The 27099-nt window shown below is 40.5% G+C and overlaps 1 protein-coding gene across 1 annotated transcript in view; it reads left to right on the top strand.

Annotated features, from left to right (window-relative positions):
- The window catches only part of MYO6 (myosin VI), a 185491-nt gene that overhangs the window by 71933 nt on the left and 86459 nt on the right, over positions 1 to 27099 (top strand). Inside the window, exons 14-17 of the mRNA XM_018558907.1 lie at positions 6758 to 6915; positions 10808 to 10899; positions 25205 to 25277; positions 25599 to 25726. Coding sequence (XP_018414409.1) covers positions 6758 to 6915; positions 10808 to 10899; positions 25205 to 25277; positions 25599 to 25726 — 451 coding nt within the window. The remainder of the gene's footprint in view (positions 1 to 6757; positions 6916 to 10807; positions 10900 to 25204; positions 25278 to 25598; positions 25727 to 27099) is intronic.

The raw sequence follows: 27099 nt of genomic DNA on the forward strand, positions 1-27099 counted from the left end.
GCGTTGCACACTGCAGGAGCTGACACTATTTGTATTTTTTTAAACTTTATGATGAGTGTACAATGTGTACACTCAATTCAGGTCTGCGGTGTGCTGTGCTGCGATGTGGAGACCTGAGGTGGCATGCAGTGTGCTGCGATAAAATGCAGCACGTTCTCTATGTCCTTGGTGACCTGTGTTTGATACGGTGCGCTACATGTCACCTTTTATATGTGTGATCGGGCCCTAAGAGTCTTCCGAGTTCCTTTACAGGTGCTTCTTGCCTGTGTCTGACCTCCTAAACTGCTGCAAACTGCTCACTTTGTCACTTTGACTTATATGGGAAAAAGCAAGAAGAAATGCAGTTCTTACTTGAACAAAAGCTAGTGTGCACAAGCCTGAAATTATATCTTAACACTTGACCTGCACACGCAGTGCTCTCTGCTAGTGATGAGCTGGGGCTTGGTGCGAACACAGTTCACCTGAGTTCGCCCAAACGTGCTTAAAAATCGCCCCATCACTTGCGGCAGGGGCATTCTGAATTGTCTGTAGGGGCCAAATCTGACTGTTATTACAACCCCAAATAATGTTTATTAGTAAAATAAAGATGTATATGTGTACTGAAAGATAAAACATTAACTAGGAGGATTACAAAATACATAAAAATTCACCTGAACCACTTTGGTTTTAATTGCTGTGAGTGTTCTTATTATCTGATTGACTTCTGCTTTTTGAATGCTTGAGAAAGTGATTTTTTTGCTATTGTATACAGAAATACTAAGCCAAGTCTTTAGCATTTGTAGATTTATTTTTTCGAACACCAATCTCACTGGAAACTGTGAGTGCCAAAGACATTTTGAGTTGCTCCAGGCAATAAACTAAACTCTGTTATATGTGTACAGTCCTGGAAGTTGAATATTTGAAGTTAAGTTGTCCCTTTGGTGTGAAGAAATGCATTAATATATTCCCACACATCTATAGATCACGGGATGTTAATAGCTTGCCACAGCATGGGGAAATTAATTCATTTAATGGGCATAATTATTAATTTTTTTCCTATCGATTGATGTCAGTGATGTTGATGTTTTTATGTAGACTGCATTTGTTGGCCTGCCATGCTGTGTACAAACGCCAGCTACATTTGATCAGTGAAAGGTAAACGAACATATGATATTGCTGCCTCAAGATATCTTTGCACAGTCCATGAATCCATCAATCCTGCATCTGGTTCAGTCACACTTTGTATGGCATGTTAATGTTTGTATTGGAAGACCAGCAGCATTAGCAATCTGGATACTCTGAGTTTTTAATCCACTATTCTCTCTTTTCAATGGGGATAGCTGAATAACGGGACTTGTACTACTAGTGCTACAATAAAATTTGTATTATGTTCTCATGCACACACAGTATTATGTGTATGTCCGGTAAACAGATGATTATTTGGGTATTGGATCATTTTACATTTGAAGATACTGTACTCATAAAGTATATGTTGGATTTCAGCAGCCCAATTACATTTTTAGGATCAGGAAACCATCCTAATATTGGGTACCAGAAATCTTAGCCGACTGAACTTTTGTCGAAAAGCCTATTAATCAAACTGTATTTTGAAGGAATAGTCTGTTGTTCACAAGAGAGGAAAGCCACCGTGGGTATTAGAGAGTGATTGGATGTGCAGGCTTGATTTGACTGTCTTCAGGCATCCGTGCCAGTCAGCAAGTCCCTTAACAGGAATGGTCATAATGGGAGTTGGATCATGTTTAACCTACAGAGAGGAGCTTAACACTTGTGGAGCTAAAGGCTTCCAATGTACTTGTTCTTGTATAGAAATAACAAAATACCATAGAACTGTGAAAGGTGGCCCTTTAGACTTGCAACAAGACTGAATGTTATATGTGTTAATGACAGAAATATGATTTGATTACTAGCCTGGTAAAGTATTCAATATATTTTACTTTTTTGGGCCTTGCTAAGTTGGCAGTTTACAAGTTAATACTGTTTGCGATATACTGTAAATGTGAGCAACCCAATAATTCAATAGATTGGGTAATACATAAGCTGACACGTTCAGGAAAGAACAGTTCTCAGTCATGGAGTCAACATCTCTTTTATATCCTAGTGTGCATGCTTATGGGTGGTTTTAATATTGGGACAAGGAACTATTTGTAAATCAAAACCTTCAATCTGTATATACTTCTATTGCTTGCAGAAAAAAAGCATGTGTAACCATTTTTCGATTTTGTGCCTGGATTACATTTTGACATCTGTTTCAAACATCTGTAAACCACTTTTGCTGTTTCAATTTGCTCATATGTAAAAAGATGAGTCGGAAAGCTATTACATCTAAAAGTTTAGTGCTGTAATAGTCTGTACAGCAAACATGTTATGTTGCATATAAGTATCCCATAATTTGGCGGTTTTAAAAACCAGTGATGGTATTTTAGTAAAAGAGATACACACTCACTGGCCACTTTATTAGGTACACCTGTTTGACTACTCATTATAGCAAATATCTAATCAGCCAATCACATGGCAGCAATGCATTTAGGCATGTAGACATGGTCAGGTGATCTGCTGAAGTTCAAACTGAACATCAGAATGGGGAAGAAAAGGGACTTTGAAAGTTACATGATTGTTCGTGCTATACGGACTGGTCTGAGTATTTTAGAAACTGCTGATCTACTGGGATTTTCATGCATAACCATCTGTAGGGTTTGCAGAAAATGGTCTTAAAAAGAGAAAATATCCAGTGAGTCGCAGTTCTCTAGGCAAAAATGCCTTGTTGATGCCAGATGTCAGAGGAGAATGGCTAGACTGGCTCAAGTTGATAGAAAGGCAACAGTAATTCAACAGAATAGGATCTCTGAATGCACAACACATCGAACCTTGAAGCAGATGGGCTACAGCAGCAGAAGACCACACCGGGTGCCACTTCTATCAGCTAAGAACAGGAAACGGAAGCTACACTTTGCAAGAGCTCATGAAAATTGTACAATAGAAGATTGGAAAAATGTTCCCTGGTCTGATGAGTCTCAATTTCCGCTGCTACATTCAAATGGTCTTGTCAGAATTTGGCATGAAAGCATAGAGCCTTCCTGCCTTGTATAAACAGTTCAGGCTAGTGGTAATGGTGTGGGTGATATTTTCTTGGCACACGTTCAGCCTCTTGGTACCTATTGGTCATCTTTTAAATGCCACAGCCTACATAAGTATTGTTGCTGACCATGTCTATCCCAAAAGGGGGTCCAACCTGGTACTAGTAAGGTGTACCTAATAAAGTGGCCATTGAGTGTGGACTGTATATGTGTGAGTGTGTATATACACTCAGTGTATATACATTGTATCAGAATAAGTAATATCAAAAGTCGGCAAGCCATGGTAAGTGCTAGTAAACTGCATCAAGTGTAAGCCTTCAAAGACAGTCATGACTCTAAGGTAATGCAGCTCCCCTTTCTAGGAAAAAAAATACCAGCTTATCTATTAACAACATTGGTAAAAATTCCTATGTTTCTGGCCAGGTCTGTAAAATATCAGTCAGGTAACAGGCTTAGTCTGTTGGCAAACTTATTTTGAATCACACCTCAATCTACTTTAAAGTGTCACTGACCTCAGGAGTTAAATCTTAAAAATGTATTCAACTACCTTATTAACAAAAATTAATCTTATTTGTGTATCACTCAGCTGTAGATCCTCAAATGATTTCTGAATTCATGCCGACACTGTCCTTCCTTCTGGAACTCCAAGCTCACTCCCATGATGGACTTCAGTACAAATTAGCTAACTAAACGTGAGATTGTATTCCATCACAAGAGCGAGCTTGGCGTGGTGCCTACTCTACAACATACACAGACAGGGACCATGGGGAACAAAAGTAGCCACCCTCCAGAAGGAAAGACAGTGTCAGCGTGAATTCAGAAATTATTTGCGGATCTACACCTGAGTAATGTACACATAAGAAACATTTTTTTGGTAATAGTTAAGGAACTTGAATGCGTTTTTAAGTTTTAACTTGAGTTTAGTGTCACATTAAATATATTTTGTTCTACAATGTATCACTACCCAAGTTGGTTGGAGTAACAGTTAAAATAACATTTTATTTGCCGTGGTGACTTGCAGCTGGCTGCTGAGGGTTTTATCCCATCTCACTTACCGTTCTCTGTTCATTACTACCAGTAATTTCTATGTACTGTTATTTTTGTTATAATCCAATAAAAACATATTCTTTAAAAAAAATATCATTTTATTTAGTAAGCAAAAAATACACATTAGAAACATGATTGAAACCGCATATACAGTACAACATCCCGAATGTCCCCTTGTCTGTGAACTATGCTTGCTTGACTTTGTGAGCTTGAGGAATGGAATAAAGGAGGGACGTGTCAGAGCCTGGTTGGCTGGAGAGCAGGCTTAATCTATGGACAGAGGAATCTTTGGATAGCACTAGTGTTCCCAACAGGGGTGTTCACAGAGACTTGGGACACTCTTGATGGATATTATCAAACAGTATATTTGCTGAACATTTAGCAGGAACCGTGAGTACATTTCTTGGAAGGCTGACAGATGTTATACTGTATATTATAACCAAGTATACCAAGTACAATCTGAGAGGCAACTGTTGGTGCAGCTGTTTGTAGAGGTTCATTGGATCCCAGCTTAAATATTGTTTGCACAAAAGGGAATTTCAGGTTGTTGGATATGTTTTTAACCTCGTTTTGAATGTGCGTTTTATGTTTAATAAATAAAGTGTTATTTCAACTTTGAATTTTTTTTGAAGCAATGTGCTTTTGTTTACATTAGTTAACAGCACAGCAGAGATTAGCATTTAGCACTTTAGCCTTGTAGTGCTTGGGTCTAAATCTTGAGTTTTAATCTTGATTATCACAAGATGCACTGCATGCACAGATTTTGCACGATGTCCCCAGTTTATGTGAGTTCCCTCCAACAAACTAAAAGAACCAAACTGGAACACTATTTGCCCCGCTTTGCTGCCCTTGGGTGAGGGATTGGAGTTAATGGTATTCTGTGAAATGTTGTTAAATATGTTTTTTAAGTGATTAAAGTGCAATTGAAGTAAAACATTTTTTTCTTTTTAACTTTTGGAATGGAGAGGGATTAGAATAAAGGTCTGTTTTTTTTTTGGTTTTTTTTTGCTGTCTGTGTCCCTGTTTAAGAGATATACACACTATTTTTGTCCTGGTGACAGTTATCACTGACCACATTTTGGATTGTCTTTAAAACAGAGATAAATGAGAAATCTTCCAATGCGGACATTAGTTCTGGTGACCCTGCTGAACACCAGGGATTTTCTCCCCTCTGTAGCTATTGGACAGGAAGTGAAGGGGAATCTCCTCAATAGGACACAGATTACAAAATAACCCAATCTTACTCTATCCAAAACGAAAAAAATGTTTTGGCTTCAGTTCTAGATGTAAAATAGTGCCAGCATTGGTTTTTAATGTCTCTTCTCTAGCACTGACCGTTTTGGTAGGAGGCTTTCTCCTTTTGTTTTTGTTTTTTTTCTTTCCACTTTTGCATTTAATTTAAATTTATTTTTGTGGATAAATGACTACTTTGAGAAAATGTGTGTGACGGCAGAACCGTTGAGACATATGCTGGCTCGCTTGGTTGAATGTTTACGTAACCCTCCAGACCTTCCTCCTCCTTACTTTGTCAGACAGTGGGCGTCAGACCTGGATGTGGATTTCAGTCCCTCGCAGGTGGATTGCATGTTGTACTTTGCTCTTAAGTCATCTGTGTCCAATAAATACCAGGAAGCAGGTTATAAACTGTTGACCAGATGGTATAGAGTCCCCACGGTCCTTTATGCTATGTATCCTTCTGTGCATGAAGTGTGCTGGCGTGGTGGGAAGGAGGTAGGATCCCTGCTGCACATTTTCTGGCAATACCCAAAGGTTAAGCTATTCTGGTCCCGAATTGCAGCCTTGATACAGGAGATTACAGGACTTACCCTACCTTTTACCCCCTCTGTATTTCTCCTCCACCTGGCCTCAATCTCACGAAAACGCTATAGCTGCTCTTTGCTGATTCACCTGCTGAATGCGGTGAGGGCCTGTGTCCCAGCTCTTTGGAAGCAGACCTGACCACCTTCTGTGAAGATGTGAGCGCAGTGGGTGGAGGAGATTAAACTGATGAAAGACCTGACCTCCTCGCTACGTGGGTCTTAGAACAAATTCATAACTACTTGGGCCATGTGGTCTCTGTTCTGGGATTCATCTGTGTTCTCTCAAGTGTGTCAGGAGTGAGTGTTTGATGTTGATGCAGGTCGCTACTTGATATTACCTGACCTGAGCCTGGAATGCTGTATGGGCTCTGAGCTGGTGAGTCTGGGGCTTCCTGTAGACAGGGATATGTGTGTGTATTACCCTTCCCTAATCTTTGTCTATTCTTTGTTATATGTAGTGGTGTATGTTCCTTTTTTCTTCTGTTTTCTTATGGTTTCAATGTGTTTGGGGTTGTCCACTAGATTTGGTGGAAGATCTCCTTCAGTTTGTTCTATTCTATGTGTTAATTCTTCAGTTTTAAATATTCAAAATGCCTTAAGGGTTTAGGGGAAAATACGTGGTCAGACCTGGGAAGATAATAGAAGTTTCCAATACTGTTCTATCTTTGATGGTTTTATCTGTTCGATGGGTCTGTATATATTGTATAATTCTCTGCCGTATAGCTTGTATATTCCAGTTTTCTGTGTCTTGCCCTTTTGTTCATGAATAAAGAATTTTGAGAAAATGACTAATGCTCATACTGTCTGTGTTTTCAGGGTGCCTCTGAAAGTGGAGCAAGCAAATAATGCCCGGGATGCGCTGGCAAAAGCGGTATACAGCCGACTTTTTGATCATGTGGTTAACCGAGTAAACCAATGTTTCCCATTTGAGAGGTCTTCTTTCTTCATTGGCGTTTTAGATATTGCTGGCTTTGGTAAGTAAACCACATAGTTACGTTTTTATTTATATGGCTTTTTATTTAAAAAACACATGCTCAGCAGCAATCAAGTTAATTTTGTCTGCCTTTGTAAAATTGCTAAAACAGATTTTTTTTTCTGGTTACGTGTCTTCAGCAGTGTATCTGCTGCCCATTTATAATTTTCTTTCAATATAATTTACAGTGCACAATTGGGAGACTAACTTGGTTTTGCACGTAATATTAGATTTTGGGTGCCTAATATGCTATTCTTTGTTTATACAAGCCTTTTTATTTGTGCTGCTTAATTATTGCTAAGCTAAAGTCTTTTTGCTGACTATATTTGAGCTGCTGATTTGTGACATTTCAAGCATCCCAAGCGACATTACGTTTGTGTTATCCGTGCTCTGCTTTGATATATTCCAGCCAGTAACACATCTATGCTTCTTAGACGCTGGGCATGGATCAGACTTTACATTTCAGGTGCAGAGGCAGTTCTGTTTAATCTCCGATTCCTATGTAGTAAAGATCATCCTCTCAAACCACAAGTAAATAGAAATCCAGACTAGCTTCATCTGCCAAAATGATTGTCCTTTTGGGCTGCTGATGTGCAGATCTGTACTGCCATGCGATTTGCCCTGCATTAACCTCCATTCATCATAGAAATGAATGCAGTTGCACTGACAGCCCCTGATGGCATTTAGTCAGCCTAGTGGGCTTGGAGCTTACAGAACCTTACACCCATTTATATGTAATTGCATGAACATTCAAAGTGATTAATCAGTAAGTAAATATGAAACAATTTCATATAGATAATTCAAAGTCTACTTCATCCTTGTACCAATATAGAAACGTATGGGCTAAACGTAACCTGATGCTTTCAAAAGTGTATACATCGTACTAATCACATTAGACAGGCACTCCAAAACCATATAGTATTGTATTCCCAAATGCTGATTGCATTTAAATAAATATTGGTATGTTATACTATTTATGTGTTATATATTATGCTTTGAAAAGTGTATAGATCATACTTATCAAATTAGACAGACACTGGCCATTTTGTCCTATTACACAAGATCTTTAGCCTGTTGTACACATCACTATCAAATACACTACAGATACAAATCTTCAGCCCAAACCGTATAGTGTGGTATTCCCAAATGCTGATTGCATTTCAATAATTATGTTATGTTATACTATGTATGTGTTATATATTATTAAATAAACCTTATTGTTAAAATGATAAAGTGTACCTAAACCCTATCAATGCACTTCTCTTATTTGCTCCTCTTTGCTCTGTTAAAAGTTCCTTTGAGTATTTAATTGTATCTTTTTAAAAAGTGCAATAAATACTGCTTTATCAAGGGTTAGACTCCCTTCTTCAGAGTCAACTGTAATACAAAACAAAGAACTGTAATACAGAACAAAGAATTTGAAGAGACCCTTCAGCATGTGATCATAGACAATTGCTAAAGCATTTCAAGGGTTAGACTCCCTTTTGCAGAGCTTAATGTATAAGGCCTAGTTCACACCTGGGCGTTTTGTAGCGTGTTCGAACGCTCTGCAAAACGCTCAAACACCGAAAACACATCCCATTATTTCCTATGGGTATGGTTCACACCTGGGCGTATTTACAGGCCGTATGAACGCGCTACAAAACGTCCTACGCCCAAAGAAGTACAGGAGCTTCTTTGGGGCGTTTTTGTCGCGCGTTTCCATTGGGATCAAGCCAAGTAGCCCTCGGAAAGGCGCGTTTTTTTACCGCGAATCGCGGTAAAAATGCGCGTCGCGAAACGTGCGACAAACGCGCATATTCGATACGCCTAGGTGTGAACCCAGCCTTCCAGTAAGCTCTGAAGAAGGTGGTCTATCCCTTGAAATGCAGTAACTATTGTCCACCATCCCATGCTGAAGGGTCTCTTCATCTTCTTTGTTCCATACTTGGGTTATTTAATATGGGATTGTTTCCTGATGTTATCTGGACTGAACATGTGCGTAGAATGGACGTCTGATTTATGCACTCTGTTTTAATAAATGGTATACCACGAGGAGAAAGTGCTGTTTCTTTCTTTCATGTAGTTAAACAGTTTATACAACTCTGGCACTTGATACAAGCCAGAAGCTGTAATAATGAAAAGAGAGTAAGACATTGTGGTCAAGGGAACAATTGAACAGTGTCTCTTTACACTTGTGCAATCTTGTTCTATCTAAAGTTGGTGAAACATGTGCTTTTATATTACAAATTGAAGGTCAGTTTATTGTGTCTGTTTTTTGTTTTTTTAGCCAGAATTTAGAGTTAAAAGTACCCTGCCCCGTGGATAAAACACTCCATTAAATCAATTTTTCTGTCCAAAATCTATTACATGCCTTAGCCTGTGTTCTTCCATGATGTCCCCTGAGTGCAGCTCTGTACTTCGTTTCTCTTGTTTGTAGTTCTCTTGTTTTCCCACATGAGCAAAACGCTCAAACACCGAAAACACATCCCATTATTTCCTATGGGTATGGTTCACACCTGGGCGTATTTACAGGCCGTATGAACGCGCTACAAAACGTCCTACGCCCAAAGAAGTACAGGAGCTTCTTTGGGGCGTTTTTGTCGCGCGTTTCCATTGGGATCAAGCCAAGTAGCCCTCGGAAAGGCGCGTTTTTTTACCGCGAATCGCGGTAAAAATGCGCGTCGCGAAACGTGCGACAAACGCGCATATTCGATACGCCTAGGTGTGAACCCAGCCTTCCAGTAAGCTCTGAAGAAGGTGGTCTATCCCTTGAAATGCAGTAACTATTGTCCACCATCCCATGCTGAAGGGTCTCTTCATCTTCTTTGTTCCATACTTGGGTTATTTAATATGGGATTGTTTCCTGATGTTATCTGGACTGAACATGTGCGTAGAATGGACGTCTGATTTATGCACTCTGTTTTAATAAATGGTATACCACGAGGAGAAAGTGCTGTTTCTTTCTTTCATGTAGTTAAACAGTTTATACAACTCTGGCACTTGATACAAGCCAGAAGCTGTAATAATGAAAAGAGAGTAAGACATTGTGGTCAAGGGAACAATTGAACAGTGTCTCTTTACACTTGTGCAATCTTGTTCTATCTAAAGTTGGTGAAACATGTGCTTTTATATTACAAATTGAAGGTCAGTTTATTGTGTCTGTTTTTTGTTTTTTTAGCCAGAATTTAGAGTTAAAAGTACCCTGCCCCGTGGATAAAACACTCCATTAAATCAATTTTTCTGTCCAAAATCTATTACATGCCTTAGCCTGTGTTCTTCCATGATGTCCCCTGAGTGCAGCTCTGTACTTCGTTTCTCTTGTTTGTAGTTCTCTTGTTTTCCCACATGCATTAACTTCCAGTTCCCATTCCTTGTCTAATATTATTTTGCCTTTTCCTCATTTATCTCTTTCTTTGTTATTGATTGCATTGGTTTATTTTTCCCTCCTTCGCCTGAATTTTGACTGTTTTATTTCCAAGTTATCTTTTCTCTTATATCATTTAAGAAAAACCTTTCTTGTAGTTTGATTAGCACAGGTCCTCCACTGCCTTGTAGCTGTGACACTAAAAGTGATAGAGGACCTATAGAGACTCACATAATGTAGTTAGTACATCACAGTCAAAGGGAAGAGGAGGAATCTAGTTGTAGTTCTAGGTTAGTATAAATTCTGTCCAGGGGAATGGAGAGATGAAGGGTAGTACTGTCCAATCACATTGTGGAAACCAAACTCTTCCTTCCAAAGACCTACTGAGAGTAATTTTTTATTTTCCCATTTTAATGCATCTATATACAGTATGTGCTGCTAATTAAGCAACAACCAGTGTGTCAACAGTCAAAGCCTTTTGGAATACTTTTACTAAATGAAGAGGGGATTGTATGAATCTAATTGTTCTGATCTTCTGTATTTTCAGAATACTTTGAACACAACAGTTTTGAACAATTCTGCATTAACTACTGTAACGAGAAGCTGCAGCAATTCTTCAATGAAAGGATCCTGAAAGAGGTAAGCAGATATTGCTGAAATGATACCTGTCATACACAAAACATGTTTACAGTACATCAGACCCTAAGGGCTTGTGTGTAAATTTACAAGTGAAATGTGTCACACTGCTGCCACATTGGTTGATTGCTCTAAGTTTTTCATCTTCATTGTCGTGTTACTTATGACATTAGTGTCTATAACTCAACATACCTGACAGAGAATAATGAACTTTACGGGGCAGGGACATTATTAGCATTCAGAGCAAACTCACAGTTTACCATTCACAGTAAAAAAAAGTTAATCCTTTAGAAGATATCTCACCATGCTCACTAAGGATAAAGCATAATCCGATCTTACAAACACTGAAGTTTAAATGTGTAAATAAAATGAGTTGATCCAGTTACCTCTCCACACCACTGCATCTTTTGATGGAAATTGTTGTCAAGAAACACATTTTATGTGTTTGCAGTTACAAAGGATAAGTCAACTTTAGAGGATTTCTCCTCCTTGGGGCCCCATGCCCTCCACCATGTAATTGAACATGCTTACCTAAAATGCATGGCCGTCCCTGCAGTTGCATCAAGCGGCAACTCCATGGGTCACGCTTTCTGGCCAGAACGTCCCAGGTTGCTAAGCGGTCTTGGCAACCTTTGACACTCTGTCCAGCGTCCCACCAAGCTCACTGAGGTCATTTGTTGCTAGGTGCTGGGCGGGATGCCAGACTGAGCCAGAGGTACCGTGCACCAGCCTCGGGCAACTAAAAGTATAGCGACACTCCTGCTGAAATGCATTATACAGCTGCACACAGTAAGAGTCTATGTCAATCCACTTTGGACTTGTGTGAGAAATCATTCAGAAATAATTAACAGGTACATTTGATCTGCAGTTGCCCTCTTTCTGGCATGCATTTGACTTGCTTCAAGTGGGTTTTGCATACCAGTAGATTTATATGGGAATGCAAAACCCGTTTGAAGCAAACTAAAACTATTGACACAGGCTAACTCTTCTTGGAACAGATTCCACTTGCGCTACATTTACATCAGTGGAAAGCCTTATGCATATTCTGCAGCTTGTCAAGGTGATGACCTTCCCATTTTAGACCTCAAATGAGCCAGGGACAGGGATCTAAATCACTAAATATATAAAATTATGTATTCATGCATTTGTGATTTAAAAGCTATAGTGTGCTTAGATTTTTAAATGTTAAATCTTATACTGGGCTCTTGTAACTTGATTTATTGGCGTGTCCTACATATCAGCCCAGAGCACTTTCCTTCCTTGTGCATACACATACTAATGTTTTCTCTTAAGTCTCCTCTTATTTTTGCCTATTTTCTTCTCACAGTTTTCTAGTCTTTTTTTTTTTTCTTAGTCTACTCTCCAATCTCCACCCATTTTACTGCAATTGCATTTTCTATACCACATGCCTTTTAAAATAGCAAAAGCAGATACGATGCCATTTACTGAACATTAGTAATCTCATAAAGTGCAGTACCAAATGGATACATTTATTTTGTATTTAGTATCACATAATACTTACAGATGATTAACATCTTAAGTGACTAGACACCTATTAGTATTCAGCTGATTTTACAACAGAAGTCTAGATGTCACTTGAGTAGGACAGCGCTGACATGGAACCTCAAAGCTGTTTTAAGGCTGAATAATCTTGTCATGTTAATGTGTCCCTTCAATTATTTTTTCTAAAGAAAGTAATCTGAGCTATGACATACCCTGGGATGAGACTTTGTTATTTTTGATCCTCCATTATACCATGTCACCTTTTTACCTTCTGCTCACAGCTAAAATTTGCCAGTGAGGTTTTAATACTGACAAATATTGTTGCTTTAACAGATATATAAAATTAACATCTGCCTAAAATCCACTTGAATGCATTTAGTTAGACAGTGTTGATAGAGATGAATACTGGTTTCTGGGATGCGATATGAAGTTCACACCAGAAATAAATGAATCACTTCTGATTTCTCCCTTGTGATTTCATGTCAGCTGTTTCATTGACTGAGTTATAAATTAACTATGGATGTAGTTATCTCTTGAATATTTCACTCACTTGTTTCACCCGTGTTTATTCAACCTGATCGAGAAGTTTCCTTCACTTATATTGGTTAGTGAAGCTTGACAAAACATCATATGCAGAGAAATGGCTTACTCATATGTTAGAAAGAAAATACAACTGTCCATTTGAAAATGTGTAATAAAATACATATTTAAAAAAAACAAACAAAAAAAAAAAAAACATGAACTGCATTTCAAGTGCAGTGGACTAAATAAATCCCTGAATCTTTCTTTACATTAGTCCTCTGTAATTCCCAGAAGCAATCAGACTGGGGCAGTCAATGTCTTCACTTTGAGCCAATTAGGTCTCCATTGCTTCTCAAAATGATGTAGTTGTAATGCAGTGTACATATACTGATAGTGGGGGAGAGTCAAGCAATCAGCTGGGTGAGAAGCTGTGACTAATAAATCAGAATGTTTGCAGCCTTTTTCCCTTTATTTTTAGTTATTTTTAAGATGAGTGAGTATCATTTCCAAGATTTCAAGGGAGAAGGTTTTCAACTGCACACATATAGGATGCTAGTATGTCACTACCTGTTAAATATTTTGAAACACCTTCATTTTATTAATTTTTTTTAATTTATGCAGTTTAATATCTCAATGTACTAAACAACTGATGTTAAAACTTAATTCATGTCATAGATTTGTTTAACAAATTGTAATGTCCAACTTGGTATAGACCTGGTGTTTTTTTAGGGTGCTGAAAAATGCTGTGGTAGCCTGTTGGTTCTGGTTGCCAGTCACTCTGTGTAAGCTGCCTAGTCTGCATCCAGAGCCCTAGACCATCATGCCTCATCGTCCATGTTTGATAGTTGTTATCACACATTAAGGAACCATCCTTTCCATTGTCTCAGTACTGAAACCCTGCATTATGAACTGAAGATTTCATATGCAGGCATTAAGACATTCTTCCAGTCTTCAGTAGTCCACTGGTGGTGGTACCTAGCCCAGGCAAGCATCTTTTTCTTATCATGGCACTTTAGCAGTTGTAAAATTAGACTTGCTTCTTCGATCACTGGCACCTATACCCATTAACTGTTAACTCTTAAAAACTTGTTTTCTGATTCTGTTTAGGCTTTGGGTCTGCTAGTCCTGTTCCTTTCAAATGTTTTCTCCTGTTTCCATGTGCCTTTTGATGGTGTTAGAAACTGTACTTACTAACACCTTGGCTGTCCTTTCAATGTTCCTAAAGGGAAGATTTATATTTCTAAGATTTATACTGGTTTGCCAGTCTCTCTTTAACTGCATTTTGCTCATCATTATGATAGCACTATACTAATTCCTGAAGTGCAGTGTTGTACAAGTAATGCTTCAGAGAGTGTTTAATTTATATCTAATCAACAAAAGTTTAGTCGCCGGTATGAATCATATTCATAAACGTCCAAGCAATAAGAATTCCATTGCTGCAAAAAAAAAAGAGCCGAAAAACATGTTGCTTGTTCTGTTGCTTCCCACGTTGCTTGTTCCATTGCTGGTGATTTAAAAAATAATTTTTGTGTAACTCGGAAATTTAATTTTTTTCAGTTTTTGGTATTCTCTGCAGACTGAAAGAGTAATACTGTTTCCCAACATGGCCTATAATTTAACCAAGAGAAACTGATTTCCTCTATAAAGTGCACCAATACATTTTGAAGTGAAACGTATTTCATAACTTAAAGTATAAGTGCATTTTTAAAGAAAGGGCGCACATTCCCCCCTCCCACTCCACTAGGTCTATGCTACTCTAGCCCCCTTCCCCATATGCATACTTACCTTGTAGTCATGCCCATGGCAACCAGTCTTTGACTACATTAGTGTGCCATTGGTGTGCTGGCAATGCCCGTGCAGTAGAATCCCGCTATATGCTGACTTTGGGTCACAGGGTTACATTAGTAAATTTACTTGTTTGATCAAAAATAGGTTTGGCTTTACTTCTCTTTTAAGACTTACTACTTTCTCCTATCATCATTTTGTGTGACTTAATGTTTACCATACAAGTTCTATGCATGTTCAGGATGCAGGCTAAGGATAGGGTGCCTTCATATCTTTCAAACCTTCCAGTGCCAGAAATTTGTCACAGTTATGCTTTGTTCTGATAAGTATTGCTACCTAGGTTTGATGGTTCTTTATTTTCTGTTTTTAGGGCCTATTCCATAAAGCAGAAGGCAACCTATAACAACTATTCTGAGTTACTATTTTGTAGTAATCAGAAAGCTGTGTAGTTGATAAGGGGTTACTGCAGTTTGCACGTTTTTTTAGTTTGTGTTTGAATATACCTGTTTAATTAAATGTTTATCATTTAAATGAATACGATGATACATGTTGACAATTTTGGTATCCTTATGCCAATTAGAGAAGGCAATAATTCTCATATTTTTTCACACTCATCATGAGACTTTTGATCGCATACATACATTTAGTATCCTGGTGTGAAAATACTGTATATACTAGAAAATGTTACCTTCTTGTCATTCATGTTGCATAGACAGCAGGTTATCTTCATCACTTCCAGGCATATCCATTTACCAAAGACATTTTTTTCATTTAATACCACGCATTCAGTTATCATAATGTTTTCTTGTGATCTTTCAGTTGTAAATTTATCTTTATAAAGGTATTTTACTTGCATATAATAATGAAAGTGCGAATATTATTTTTAACAGCAAAACTTCTTCTAGGAAAGCAAAATACAAAGTTACTATGCTCTTCTTTAAAGTGAACCAGTGTTGCCCATGCAGGGCAAAGCAGCATGTTCCCTTTATTGAAAGCTAGCTTTCCCAGGAGCACATACCTTCCTTCACTCCCTTGCCACTGGGAGTGAAGAAAGATACGGATTGAGATATGGGGTAGCATGTGACTCGCTCACTTTCCTTCCCATGTGATAGCAGTAGTACTTGGTATCCAACACCTTTGGGGGTGGGAAGAGAGTCCTCAACGCTGTGTAAGCTTTAAGCCATAACTTACAGATGCTCTCCTCCCTCCCGAGGCAGCCACTCCCAGGCTGCTGGGGAGTGAAGGGAAGTTCAGTATGGGCAGTTAATAGGCTTTTAATGTAAACTTGTTCCATTGCCCTTCATGCCCAAAAATAACTATAACATGCAGTTGCACTATTTGCTATACTATGTCCTCATAAAATAAAATATATTGCTATATTAACTAGGTAAATTAGGACATGTTATGGTGGTGTAGTCTTTTTTTTTAAATCAGATAATTTTTATTGATTTTCTTAAACGTACATAACCATAATACAGTATACATGCTGCTCTGCAACATACAGAGCGGTAACACGAGAAAAAATAACATTAGCCATGTGACCGGTTTAGGAGTACACACACATGTTTCAGGGGGGGGGGAGGGAGAGGGGGGACACAGAAAAGGATATGTCTCATACCCAGCACTGGTACATAAAACACTTTGAAATATAAATATACTGCACTTCTTCAGGACCTCCATCCCGGTTGTACTTTACACTCTGTTAAAAAAACTCTGTTACAGTTAACAGACGGCAGGGCTTCCCTCTCCTCTCCCAACCTCCACCCTCTCCTCCACCACGCTTCCTCCCTTTCATCCCTGCACCCCACACCCTAACTGATGCAACTAATGGGCATTATCTTGTGACACCTGCCTGTTCAGCCACCTGTCCCAAATACTGTAAAATTTTGTGAGCTTAGCCCTGTGTTGATATGTGATTTTCTCCAGGGTTATGAGGCGATCCAACTCTACCATCCATGCCCCCACCGTCGGTGCAGCGGGGGACATCCACTGGAGGGCAATGATCCTCCTTGCTGCGAATAAAGCCCTAGATACAGCCACCTCCGTGTTAACCTCCCATGTGGAGGTGTCAAATAAACCTAAGAGGCATGCTAGTGGAGAGCAGGGGAGTTGGATCATGAAGGTAGAGTTAATATAGCGGACCACTTTAGTCCAGTATCTCACTAATTTGGGGCAACGCCATAGGAGGTGTATAAGGGAGCCAGGCTCAATGCCACACTTGGGGCACTTAGAATCTGTTCTTACTCCGATTCTAAAGAGAAACTCGGGGGTGCGATATGTTCTATGCAGCATGAAAAGCTGAGTTAGTCTGTGTGAGGTGGACAGAGACGATGCACCAACGGAAGCCATGGCACTCTCCCATTCCTCCTCCGTAAGGGCCCCCAGATCTTTCTCCCAGGCCTCTCTACATCGAAGGGGGTATTTGCTCGAAAAGTGTGAGAGTATGTGGGTGTGAGTACAGCAGAGAGACCACGTCTTTGGTAATTGTAGCTATAGCAATGTGGTCCAGGAGTGGAATTTTGGATATATGTATAGGACCAGTCCCAGGGTGTGTAGATAGGGCGTGTCTTAACTGGAGATATTGATAAAGTCGTCTGTAAATTAAAGCTAGATTGAAGCTGCTGAAAGGAGCATAGAGTGCCTGCATCATATATCTGGGATAGCAGGTATATTCCCTCCCTCCTCCAGGAGACAAAGCCCCGCAGTTTACGTACCTTCGGCAGTTTGCCATTATCCCTTAGCAATCACACATTCCAAACCGAATAAAGTACAGTGCAGAAAGATATATCGACCATGGGGGTCTATGCGAGACTGCAAGCAGTCAACACTTTCATGTAGCAGGATTGACACCCCTCTAGCATAGGACGAGTACCATGAGTGAAATACCACAGGATAGGATTTGCGCCTCAGGAGGCCCACCGTCTCCCCGGTGGTGTGAGTCTCCTGAAGGCACACTATGGATTGCCTGTGCGACAAGATAGACGAGAGGACAGCTTGTCTCTTGGTCCTGTCACCCAGGCCACGCACATTCCATGAGAAGACTGCTAGTTTACGTATCCCCATGTCTATAGTAGAATATAGGCGGACACACAGCCCACAGCGAGGCGAGCATCCACATCAATAGCAACGTATAGTCCTTGAGTATATACATGCGATAACAGTTAGTCGTCTTAGCACGTTGGCAAGAAGGCTCATAGCGTGTAGATGATAGGGTGGGAAAACAACAGCGGTACCAAAATGACTGAGGTAAAAAAACAAAAACAAAGAAGGAAACAAACAGGTAAACAGGGTCCGGATCTTGTCCCCACAGACCAGGGGGCAGCATGGCTTAAAACGAGGGGTCCAAGTGGACCAAACAGTCTCCACTTAGGAGAATTCCCAGGGGCTAGAGACATCTGAATCTACCTCCGTAGCCGGTAGGTAGATAGGGGAGAAAGATGGTACGTCTCCTTTTCTAGCAGCATAAAGACTAGGGAAAAAAAGAGTGGTGTTGAACACGTAGGCTCCGGCGTTGCTCCGCAGGAGATATGCATCCCCCCGTGCTCTATGCAGGCCCACCAACCGGGCAGATCCAAAAGAAATAAAGCAGGACCTCTTGTATAACATCTGCCTGCGAACCGGATCAGGATCCTGGACGAGATGGCGATTTCCGATCCAACCATGTAGAGACAGCATGCGGGGTGTCAAAGAAGACTGTGTCGTTGCCCGCAACTACTCGGAGCTTGGCAGGGTAGAGCATAGCATATGGATACTTCAATTGCTGTGGGCGACGTTTCACCTCCTGAAACTTTGCTCTGCGTTTCTGGACTTCTTGCGAGAAGTCTGGGAAGAGCATGATCCTGGAGCCGTCGATGGAGAGATCCCCCAGCTCACTAGCTCTGCGCAGGATGGTCTCTATAGTTCAATATGCGGATCAGCATGGGACGCGGAGGGGCACCCGGCGGTAGTGGATGTGTGGGGACCCTGTGGGTGCGTTCCACTAGGAACATGGGGGAAAGGAATGATCTCCCAATGGTGTTTAGTAGCCATTTCTCTGCAAACGCTGTGGGGTCTGAGCCCTCTGCTCGCTCTGGGATACCAACCGCCCTGACATTGTTACGCCTGAGTCGATTCTCAATGTCCTCAGTTTTCAAGAGACCCTCAGAGGAGCGTTGCAGTTCCAGTTTTAGGTCAGCCTGGAGTGGGGTCGTAAGGTCCTCTAGATCCCCCACCCGATGTTCTAGCACTTTGGTCTTCCCCCTGACCTTTTGGAGATCATGGCGGAGGAATGAAATGTCCGCCCTCATGCCATGAACTTGTTTCGTCAGGGATGAGAGGGATGTATTGCACAGCTGGACTGCCGCAAAGACATCCTTAAGAGTGGGGTCAGAGGATGTAATGGGGGTCTTGGGAGACTTGGGTGTCTTGGATGGAGCTGGAGGGGAATAGGCGGACACACAGCCCACAGCGAGGCGAGCATCCACATCAATAGCAACGTATAGTCCTTGAGTATATACATGCGATAACAGTTAGTCGTCTTAGCACGTTGGCAAGAAGGCTCATAGCGTGTAGATGATAGGGTGGGAAAACAACAGCGGTACCAAAATGACTGAGGTAAAAAAACAAAAACAAAGAAGGAAACAAACAGGTAAACAGGGTCCGGATCTTGTCCCCACAGACCAGGGGGCAGCATGGCTTAAAACGAGGGGTCCAAGTGGACCAAACAGTCTCCACTTAGGAGAATTCCCAGGGGCTAGAGACATCTGAATCTACCTCCGTAGCCGGTAGGTAGATAGGGGAGAAAGATGGTACGTCTCCTTTTCTAGCAGCATAAAGACTAGGGAAAAAAAGAGTGGTGTTGAACACGTAGGCTCCGGCGTTGCTCCGCAGGAGATATGCATCCCCCCGTGCTCTATGCAGGCCCACCAACCGGGCAGATCCAAAAGAAATAAAGCAGGACCTCTTGTATAACATCTGCCTGCGAACCGGATCAGGATCCTGGACGAGATGGCGATTTCCGATCCAACCATGTAGAGACAGCATGCGGGGTGTCAAAGAAGACTGTGTCGTTGCCCGCAACTACTCGGAGCTTGGCAGGGTAGAGCATAGCATATGGATACTTCAATTGCTGTGGGCGACGTTTCACCTCCTGAAACTTTGCTCTGCGTTTCTGGACTTCTTGCGAGAAGTCTGGGAAGAGCATGATCCTGGAGCCGTCGATGGAGAGATCCCCCAGCTCACTAGCTCTGCGCAGGATGGTCTCTATAGTTCAATATGCGGATCAGCATGGGACGCGGAGGGGCACCCGGCGGTAGTGGATGTGTGGGGACCCTGTGGGTGCGTTCCACTAGGAACATGGGGGAAAGGAATGATCTCCCAATGGTGTTTAGTAGCCATTTCTCTGCAAACGCTGTGGGGTCTGAGCCCTCTGCTCGCTCTGGGATACCAACCGCCCTGACATTGTTACGCCTGAGTCGATTCTCAATGTCCTCAGTTTTCAAGAGACCCTCAGAGGAGCGTTGCAGTTCCAGTTTTAGGTCAGCCTGGAGTGGGGTCGTAAGGTCCTCTAGATCCCCCACCCGATGTTCTAGCACTTTGGTCTTCCCCCTGACCTTTTGGAGATCATGGCGGAGGAATGAAATGTCCGCCCTCATGCCATGAACTTGTTTCGTCAGGGATGAGAGGGATGTATTGCACAGCTGGACTGCCGCAAAGACATCCTTAAGAGTGGGGTCAGAGGATGTAATGGGGGTCTTGGGAGACTTGGGTGTCTTGGATGGAGCTGGAGGGGGACTCACAGGGTCTTCCTCAATATCAGAGGTGACAGAGTCGTCCTCTGCACGGTGGGCCGGTAGCGCGGAACAACCGTCTTCATCCCCAGCTTTATATAAGCGAGACTGACCTTTTGCAGTACCCCTGGCAAATTTCTCCAGCCTCGAGGCCACCTCCTTAGCGTTATCCATCTTAGTCTTGCGGGGTGTCTGCGATCTGGCGCCGCCGCCATCTTGCAAGCGTGAGCCTGCTTCCAAGGCCGCAGCACCGGTCTTTGTCATTTTGACTTGTAGAGGTCCCGCTGGCAGGCAAAGCAGGACTCCCGGGTGAGAGCGATATCGGTTAATGTAGTTAGGGGGTGCAGAAACGAGCGGTATAGGAGGATGAGCAGGATTGAGCGCCGGAGATCCGTAATGTGCTTCCGCTCACATGTGCCGACAAGCCACGCCCCCCATGGTGGTGTAGTCTTAAAGGAACCATAACATCCCCCAGTTATTATATATGATTGCTTCCTAGGCCCTACTGCATGGAAACCATGATTTCCACACACTGCCCTGATTATGGCGAATACACCTGACAAGCTATATGCAGTTAGAAGTATGTGCAGTACTCCAACAGTTTTCTTTGCACAGTTGACCCAGGGGCATAAAGGAAGGATTTGCACGGCCCCTCTCACTGTCCTTTAAGTGTATGTAAACCCTAACAATTAATGCCTCTTATTTGCCTCATTTTGGTCTGTTAAATATATAATTGAAAACATTTTGTTATATCTGTTAGGTAAAAGAAAATCCAGTTGGTCATGCCATAAAGTCAGAGCTGTCCTGTGTCTACTACTCACTCACTTCCTGTGTTGTCTCAATGAGTGTAAATTATCCTTCTTCGTTCCTGTCTTGGGACTATAGAATGATTAGCATGTATGTTGTGAAGTTTGGAGAGTAAGTGGGTCTGAGTAGTTTGGTGACAAAACTCCGTCCACAAAAATGCTGTGGATTTTCAGCCCTCAACAGGAGTTTGAAGCTGAGTGCATTTCCGGCAGATCAGATATTTTTCTATACTTGTAGGTATTTAAAGGAATACAATGCAGGAAATGTGCATACTTTGCAGATATGTACTGCATATTTTTTTTCTTTGCTCTGACATGCACTTCAAGTGAAAACTAAACCCCTATTTTTAGATTAGTAATGTAAGTGATGATAAGAAAATACCTTCTGTTTTGCAAAGTCTTTTGCTACAGAAGAAAATAAACAATGGATATTTTGCCTAACTTTGCCTAAAAATGGATATGTGGACATTCACGGTAGAGCTCTCCCTGCGCTGCCATTTCTATTTAGAGCATGCTTCTATTTGCTGGCTGGAGGTAGCCAAAGATCTTGCCCTTTGCATCAACTAACAATAATAGAATACCGTATATACTCGAGTATAAGCCGTCCCGAATATAAGCCGAGGTACCTAATTTTACCAAAAAAAAACTGGGAAAAAGTATTGACCCGAATATAAGCCGAGGGTGGGAAATGAGGCAGCTAAACCCCTGCTGTACTGGCGCTGCGGGATTTTTAAAATTTTCTTCTTACTTACCTCACCGAGCGTCGCGTCACTGCTGCTCCGGTGGGCGGCGCTCCGAGCGGGGTCATCTGGCAGTCTCCGGCCACCTAAATTAGGACCCGGAGACTGCCAGATGACCCTGCTCGGAGCGCCGCACACCGGAGCAGCAGTGACGCGACGCTCGGCGAGGTAAGTAAGAAGACGCGCTGGCGCTGACTCGAGTATAAGCCGAGCGGGGCACTTTTCAGCCAAAAAAATGGGCTGAAAATCTCGGCTTATACTCGAGTATATACGGTACACATCCATCCCTGGCATCTGTGGGATGCCGGGAATGAAAGTGCGGGACTCTTATTCCACCTTAAAGCTTTACTTGCATTGGCTCTGCATCCTTTGTAACATTGACTTTATAAAACCATTTTCTTCAAGAGTCTATTTTTTGTAACCTTTGTATTGTGCTCACACATGACTATTGGAAAGTGATTGGACATTATACAATGCCTTGGAGCTGACTGCAGACATAAATGCAGTTAGAGAGAAGCCACCTGTTCTCTAGAAACTGAACAACATGTTCTGTAAACATTCTGCTAAGGGCCAGGGATAAAGCTTAAAATCATAAAATGGCAATACATAATAGGAGCTGCATTGCAGGAACTCATAGCTAGAGATGATCATATTTCAAATACTCACATCTGTATTAAAATTTCATACATTCTTGTCTTACACAATTATAATTTTACATGTAGAATTGAGACATTATTTCAGTTAGACATATGATGAGACATATATGTTTTTTGTATGTAAGGATTAGTTTAAAGAAGATGCAATAAGTAATCGGTACCTTCCAATCCGTTTTTCTTTCCCTGGGCTCTGATCACATTGAATCCTCTTTCATTTTCAATATTTGGGTCTGTTTACAATAGGCAATTGCCTTTTAAAAAATATTTCTGACAGACTCTCCTGTCCTATAAACTGCTCTGGCTTACTGCTTACAGGCCTGTTGATATTGTCACCGGTAGTAATGCAAGTTGTTTATCAGTACAGGAACAAGGTAAAGGAAAACTGCAGGTGTATGCTTTGCAGGAGGGGGGATTTGGGGTTACATTTTGGTAATGGTTGGACATACCATTTTAATAGTTCCATGCTCACAAATGCCACATACATTATAACAATACTTTGTGGTTAAAAGTCTGTGTCCTTCTGTGCATTAGTTTCCAGTGGGTTACCCCATGACCTACAGCAAAGGGAAATTGATTGTATTACTAGTGTAAGTTTGTATGCTCACTAAGGAGTAAAAAGAAAATAAACACCATACTTTTATTTGGGTGTCTACTCATTGATGCAAACACCAAGGCAACTGCTATAGCGGGACCTCATGGTGGTAGCAGTGTTCCAACGGAATGCTGCAGTGGTGACATACGGGTGTACAGATATTTAATATCATATCAAAACAATATTTAGATATCGGCTTTCTGTTTGTTCGTGAGTTTAAAGGAATTCTGTGCATTATGCTATGTAAATAAGTAGCTTGTTTTCTTCTTTTATTAATTCTCCTACAATCCATATAATCCATTGAAATTTTCCTGTAGTCATTGGGGTCAGTTGATTTTGATCTTATATTGGCACTTATTCTTTTTTTATTAAATTCATATGCTGTAGGACATTTAGTATGTTGTAGCTTTGCCCAACAGGATGATTTTTGTATTAAAGATTATTAAAAAAGCATTAAAGTTTCTTAGCTCTGAGTGTGATTTTAATTTGAACAAGGATATATGGGGCTTTATCTTATCCTTTATTATTAGTATTTTAGGACAACCTTATCTATCCACAGATTAGTTAAATCTTCAGCGCTTATTTGCTGTTGATCTGTTCAACTAGAACTCTGCTAGTTGGAATAAGGAATACTTCATTTACTTTAAAAGTATGACCATAGTAGTGATACATCTTAGGATTTAATGGGACTTTTTTTTTATCCCAGAAATGTATTAGAAAATAGCACACAAACAGTATATTAAATTAGAGCTCCAGCTATATTCTTTGAGAGCTTTTTACACCTGTTCTGTTATTGCTATAAATTAAACTTGGGGGCTTATTAAACAGGCAATGTGAAGTGAAATAACCATACGATTTTTAGTTTCGTAATGTCAGATCACTGGAAGATGAATTCTCATTGGCTGCTATGGGTACTTTGCACAATGTTTCCTTATTAAATGTTGTATAAGGAGAGAATGTATCCTCATTGTAGGGTTTTCTTCACGCTATCTTAGTGAAAAAGGGAAAGTCCTGTTCAAATGAGACATTCTTTCTCTTCCCACACATTTATGAGGTTAATACAGAATATAAACCATTTTTAAATGATGATTACCAGCCTTTATAGCTAAGAAGTCTATTGGTCGGTATCGGGAAACTTCTGTTTTTGCCTAGGGTATAATAGGGGTCTTTATTTCTTTTTTAGTTTTGTTGTCCACTGTTTGCTTCCCTAGTAGTTATATAAGGATGAAATAAAAGTGCACATTCTTCCATTTTTTTTATTTTTTTTTAAAAGCAGCATTTAAAAGAATAACTAGAAAAGCTGCATCCGCATACCAGTCACAATCATCAGGGTCAATTATTGTTTTGAAACACATAGTGCTCCAACGCAAATGTTCTCTTCTAGTTTAGGACACTATTTTTAAAAAAAAGATGATAAGTTGTGGGTAATGAGGAAAGTTTGCACTTGTTACCTTCAAACAAAAGGTCAAAGAGTCCAAATTCTTTTATGTTAAAATAATTTGGACTCTTGGTCCTTTTGTTTGGCACTCTCATTGGACTTTGTATGTGTGGAACCTCAACTCTGGGTTCCCTTTTTAAGGGTCCTGTTGTGTGGAAAGACGCCTTACTGGAGCCACTGCGCCTTGTTATAATCTGATTTACTGAATATTTTAATCCAGCACCTTGTTATCACATGTTTGAGACTTTTGCACTTGTTACCTTGTGCCTTGAATTGACTTTGTTTGTTTTTTGTGTCTTAGGGATGCATGACATTTTCCTCTCCTATGCTGTGATCAATGTTATGTTTTCTCAAAAAATTCACACTATTTTCAACCAAGATTCATACATTTTATTAATTAGGTTCAACTGGAAACATGAGTTATTTATCGGTGAAAGTTGTATGGTACTTGCGTGGAAACAATTATAAATGGACCCATATGTGTCTTTCTTTTTTCAGGAACAAGAATTATACCAGCGAGAGGGTCTTGGTGTCAATGAAGTGCACTATGTGGATAACCAGGACTGTATAGGTTAGTGCAGTGGTTTTTATTTTCTGTTTTATTTTTTATTGTCAGAGACCCAGTTAAGCATTATGGAAAGATGCATATACCTAATTTAAAAAAAAGTTTAGTGCACTGTCTGGAATAAATGCCGCCCTGGTTTTAATTTCCTCTTTATGTTCCTGAGACAGATATGCGGTTCTCCTTCCAAAGATAATTATCTAGTGAAAGAATTGTTTGACTCTTGACAATGGTAGTGCATCTTGCAAAGTTGTGGTTGTTTCGCTAGCATTCTGTGTTGGGTAAAATATATTCTGTGGTATATAAAAAGCATTTTTTTTTTATATACAGATCTTATTGAATCTAAATTAGTTGGTATCCTTGATATTCTGGATGAGGAGAATAGGTTGCCCCAGGCTAGTGACCAACATTTCGCATCTGTTGTTCACCAAAAACACAAGGACCACTTCCGACTTACTGTAAGTTACTCAATTGCAGTATTGTATGTATTTCTTATTCACATCATTTGTATTGCTTCTCTATTGCTAGTACATTTGTTTGTATGTTTAACGCTGAGTCAATTCAATGAATTGTAGCATTCAAATCTAATTTTCCTGTTTAAAGATGCCCATAGGCTTGAGATGGCTGCCTTTGACAGGTGATGAATGATAATGACTTAAACATTTGCTTTTGCTTTTATCAGCCAAGTATACTTATTTTTGCACTGAGCAAACACCCCTGGCACTTATCTCAAGGGAATAATAGTTATTGGTTTGAAAGATCTGTTTTAGGATGATCTGTTTTTCCACTGGGATTAATTAGCCAGGAGGTTTCTGCAGTGTTTGAATTCTGCCCATATAGAGTTTCCAGATTCAACTATAATTTACCAGATCAATGACCATCCTATGGCTGAGTTCCTTAAATTACTTTCCTTGCTTTGTGGCTTGGCCCCTTTCCCAAGCTAAGCCCCTTCCTCATCTGTGCACTTGTCCAGTAAGTGCACATGAGTGATCAAAAATAGCACTTCGTTTAGAGGGAGGCAGGCCAAGCTCAGGGCGGCAGGCCCGAAGCCAGGAAAGCCCATGGTTATTAAAACCAGGATTAGAGCAGTGCACAGGAATTGGTTTTCTTATTAATTAAAGCAAGAGCAGGCGCCTGGTGGTGGTTGCTGTTAGGCAGGACTTTAAACTGGCTGAGGTTTACTTTAAAGATGATTGTACATGGGTACTTTTTACTCCATAAGAAAGTTTTTTTTTTATTGTAAGCTTGGCCACTATTCCCTTTAATTAGCAAATCTGATCTAACAGGGTTCTCCTCACGTTTATGTAGCAGTAATATGTTTCATTTTTTGCCTATATATTCCTGTGGTCTGTTTACAGACCACAGGAATATATAGGCAGTATGGTATATAGGAAGTATGGTACTGCTAGTGTGTTTGCATACATTCCTGTAGATTACAGACATTTAGGGCCTATTCACACTATTGTACTACGATAACAGGCATGTTAAGCACTTTATGGATCCTCGTTTAAAATGCATTTAGACAGTTCATTCATTTCAATGAGCTGCCTACTGTACTTACCCATAGAAGTCCCATTGCACTCCTGACTGATATAAACCCCTGATCCTCAGGTGGGTGCTGCAGTGACTACAGATGGTGCCGTACATAATCACATTTAGAAAAACAAGTCATCCGCACACCAGTCTCCACTCTACCATTCCATCTTTATTGAAGATAGTCATACCCTTAAGTATTTCAATGTGGTGTTTTGACTATTCAACGTCCATAAAGATGAGGTAGAGTGGAAACCGGGGTGCTGGTAACTCCTGCTATTTCTGCCTAGTGTACTTA

This window comes from Nanorana parkeri, unplaced genomic scaffold (genome assembly GCF_000935625.1).
Source record: "Nanorana parkeri isolate BGI_ZX_2015 unplaced genomic scaffold, ASM93562v1 scaffold368, whole genome shotgun sequence".
NCBI lineage: Eukaryota > Metazoa > Chordata > Amphibia > Anura > Dicroglossidae > Nanorana > Nanorana parkeri.